At 48.3% G+C, this 3996-nt stretch overlaps 1 protein-coding gene across 3 annotated transcripts in view; it reads right to left on the bottom strand.

Moving 5' to 3' along the window:
* B4GALNT2 (beta-1,4-N-acetyl-galactosaminyl transferase 2) overlaps window positions 1-3708 on the bottom strand; it is a 51125-nt gene extending 47417 nt beyond the window's left edge. For 2 of the 3 annotated variants that reach the window (XM_008578373.1, XM_008578372.1), the window contains exon 1: window positions 3671-3708. In XM_008578373.1, the coding sequence (XP_008576595.1) occupies window positions 3671-3684 (14 nt within the window). In that variant the 5' untranslated portion in view covers window positions 3685-3708. Of the gene's footprint in view, window positions 1-3254; window positions 3435-3670 lie in introns of those variants that run through there. The other variant, XM_008578374.1, reaches the window with a different exon arrangement.
* Window positions 3709-3996: the final 288 nt, after the last annotated feature.

Here is a 3996-nt window from a genome sequence, read left to right as displayed (position 1 = left end):
CTTAGAGAGATCACACAGAGATCCACTGAAAATCCCAGTGAGTTCCTAACCTGCCTCTGAGGCTTTTCATGAATACACACTATAGACCCAAATTCCCCTGCAGGCATGGCCCTCTTACACTCATCTCATTACCCAATCAGCCCCTGATATTCAAAAACTATAAGAGATCAGGCCAAATACCAGCTCCTGGCTAATGCCATCCAAGGCTCACATACTCCAAAGCCGGCTGCCTCAAGGAGCAAGCCACCCGGGAACTGCTTCAAATGTGGTCAGCCGGGCCACTCAGCACGGGCCTGTTGTAACCTGTCCTCACTGCAAATGGCCAGGTCACTGGGGGATTGACTGTGCCACTCACCAGAGAGGGAGTGGCCCCATCCCCAACCTACAGCCTTTGGCTTCACGGCCACCCCTACAGGAGCTTCTCTGCTTTGTCCAGGAGGAGGACTGACGATGCCCAGGGCCTGAGGCCCCCATGGAGATCACCATGCATGAGCCCACGGTAACTCACCTTGTAGCAGGAACATATGCAGGCTTTCAACGACCAAAACGTCACCGAATTGTCCCTGCAAGGAGGCTTTCAGCCCCTCAGAATCAGCAACTCTTCCCCGGAGGAATACAGCCTCCCCACACAAAACCAATACCCCGCCACCTAAATCTTTTATTTTTCCCATATCTTCATCCATTTCCAGCAGGAAATAGCTTCAGAAGAATGAGACCTCCGCCCTTTTCCCCTTTTTCCTATACTTAGAAGGCAGGAATAATAGATCTGCAACATAACCGGCGCCACTTTAGACAAGCCCAAGTACAAAATGTCACCGCCCACCTTCTCCCCTCTCCTCCCCCTTCCCATTATGAGAAGCCTCCAGACTTAAACAGAAACCCCTTTTGCCTCCTGACTTAAACAGAAACCCCTTTTGCTTCCACAAGGACGCAGTTCTCCACCCTGATCCACGTTAGCATAATGACCTTCCTTGACAGTATCACCCAGCTCTTGGTGACGACATACCAATATAAGCTCTACCACCCCCACTCCTGGTGCTGTCCCCTTTCCAGGGCAGCCCCGGGCTGCCTGCTACTTTGAGCACAGCCCAGCAGATCTTCTTCCTTTAATAAAGCTTGAACGGTACCCAGCATCTCGGCTCACTTTTTTTCAATAACCGAAAAGATTTGGTGAGATTGTGGGCAAAAGTGATACATACACACTGCTTCTGGATATTTTAGCCAGGAATTTTTGGTTGCAAGTAACAGAAACCTATTTAAATCGTACACATAATAATTACAAAGTATTATATAATTCTATTTGGGCGGGCAGCTGGCTAGTATTATATAAGTATATAATAACTATGAATTGTTTCACAATACAAAGAGTACAGATAATATCAACTTTAGTTTTTGAACTAAATTAAAATTATATATACTTTTAATTGTTAATTGTCTTTTTTTAAAAAAAGTTTGTGATTTTAATTTAATTTTTTTAGTGGCTGGCCAGTCTGGGGATGTGAGCCCTTGACTTTGGTGTTGTCAGTACCATGCTCTACCAACTGCCAGCTTGTTAATTGTCTTAAAAATGGGAGAAAGAAACAAGAAAATAAAAATTATTACCGATTATTACGTGATTGTTACCAAAAATAATTCTGTTCCAGAGAGGAGGGGGTTAGTGTTGAAAATGCAGCTAAAGCAGTACTTAGAGAGAAATTTATGACTACATAGAAGTTAATTTGAAGAACTCATTAAGGAATGTGGGGCGAGAGATGCTGGGGAGGAAGAATGCTGGAATGAAAGAGACAGGGACATTCCACCTGCTAATGATAACACATACGCTGGGGCCACTTCTCCAAGAGGTCTGGACAGTTGTATTCCCAGCACCTATTACAATGCCTAGCACATAATGGGATCATCAAACATTTGTTAAATACTATAATAAAATGTCCCAAACAATCTAATAGCATAGACTTTAGCCTCAAGGGAAGCTGAATTACAACCTGCTCTTTCCTTCCAGTGAGCTCCTTGGGCAACTTCCTTCCTTGATTTCCTGAACTGAAAAGTGAAGATAAAGTAGTACATTCTTCAAAGGGTGCTGCTGTGACCACTGATGGTACAATCTAGAACATGGCCTACACGTAATAAATGAGTGCTCCATAGGGAGTTGTGGAGTATCCATAAAGCAAATGTATTTCACAGGGCCTGGTTTTCCAAAGCCTTGCAGTTTCAAATATTAACCTTGCAAAGGACAGGAAATTTTCCCCTGGCTATAGTCTCTGTTGTAAGAAAAAGAATTGTAACACAGCAAGGTTGCTGGCTCAAAGAAAGACAGGTTACTGATTGATATTACTGGGAAATTGCTGTAAGAAGAGAATGTTTGCTAAGATCAAGCTTTTGTTGGTGGATCAACTTCTCCAAAATTGCATTATGGAATGTCACCTTGTTTGTTTTACTGAATGTTATCAGCTTCTATTGTTAAAATTGTTAAACTATACTTAGCAAAAACCCCACCTATGTTCTCTTCCTGTAATTTCCTGGTCTGGAGAATTCATGCGGGAAGAGAACCCCAATTCCGGGTTAATTTCCCAAATGGAAGGAATGCCTCTATCTTGAGGGTTCTGGGAGATTAACCCCTTTCCTGGGCTTCTCACTGCTCAGAAGAGATGGGCTTTGAGTAATCTTTGGTGGCTCCCTCACCCAGGGAAAAAGGGGTGACAAATCCGTGAGAGGCAAAGCAACAGGGAATGAAATGAACGGAATTTAACAATCAACTTACGTTTTTTAAGTTTACTGCATGACACTGTAATGATTTCCTGGGTTGATAAGGTGAATTGGGGTGAACGTCAGAAGGACAAAGTCAAAAGCCCGAGGAAGAAACGCTCTTTTCCCCAAGGTCACGCATGCCAGGAGCCTTAGGATGACAGAGATAAAAACCTGAAGAACTACAAGTCACCCGTGGGGTGACTTCCTTGTCGGTGCTTGAAGGATTGCTCAAGGTTTGAACAACACAAAGAAAATAAATTCAGTGGATAAAAGAGCACAAAGTGTATTTCTGATCCTTCTTAGCAGTTTATTAAAAATTAATTTAGACTTCCAAGTCTATTTTCCCCCGTTAATGATCACTTATGGCGCGGGGCCACAGAACCCCGCTTCGCGGCCGTGCGCCTGCACAGGAAAACCGACTTGTTCCAAGTCCCTTCCCCCTTGCAAGCCGTTTTCAGAAGCTGCAGCTCCCCCGACTGCCGAGAGCGCGCGGCACCGCGCCCGGAGACCCACGTCGCCCTGACCGCGGCTCCATCCCAGGCGCAGGAAAGGGGCCCCAACCCTGGTCAGTGCCTCCGGGTTCCAAGCCGCGAGTCCCGAATCCCACGCTAGCAAGTCCCCGCGACACGTTCCCGGCCACGAGCGGCAACCTCCACGTCGAACTTCCCCACGGAAAAACCAGCGTTCCCTGTTCCTGCGGGCGCAGCGTTTGGGACCTAACGGGAGCCTCCCAACAGCGTCTGCACGCTCAGTCCGCTCACCGCTGCCGCCACCTACGCGGGGGACGGGATGAACTTAATTTAGACAGCAACCGCCCGCTCCCTGGGCCCTGGCGTCTGCGGGGACGGCGGACCGGCGCGAGGGCGCGCCCGGCTGGAGAAGTTGGAACCCCTACTTTTCCTCCGCCCCGAGGACACTCACTCACCTGCACGAAGCCATCCCGAATCCCGGCGCCCTCGGGCAGCCCGAGCTCGCTAACCCTGACACCGACCCGACCCGGGCTGATTCTCGGGGAGCAGGGTAAGTGGAGGAAACGGTGAGAGCTTGGGGCGGTCCCTGCCCACGTCACCTACCCCCCGCCCACGTCCTAGGTCCTTCTGCTTGCCAGTTCGGGGTCGGCGCTTCCGAGCACCTTTGTGATTTGGGGGGGCCCCCAGGCATAGCAGCGCACAAACCCGCTACCCACGCCCAGAACTCCAGAAGGTGACAGTAATGACCACCGCCCCTGCTTATGGTACTTATTACGTAAGT

The sequence above is a fragment of the Galeopterus variegatus genome, unplaced genomic scaffold (assembly GCF_000696425.1).
Source record: "Galeopterus variegatus unplaced genomic scaffold, G_variegatus-3.0.2 Scaffold1672, whole genome shotgun sequence".
Lineage (NCBI taxonomy): Eukaryota > Metazoa > Chordata > Mammalia > Dermoptera > Cynocephalidae > Galeopterus > Galeopterus variegatus.
This window is presented reverse-complemented; position numbering and strand designations above follow the sequence as displayed.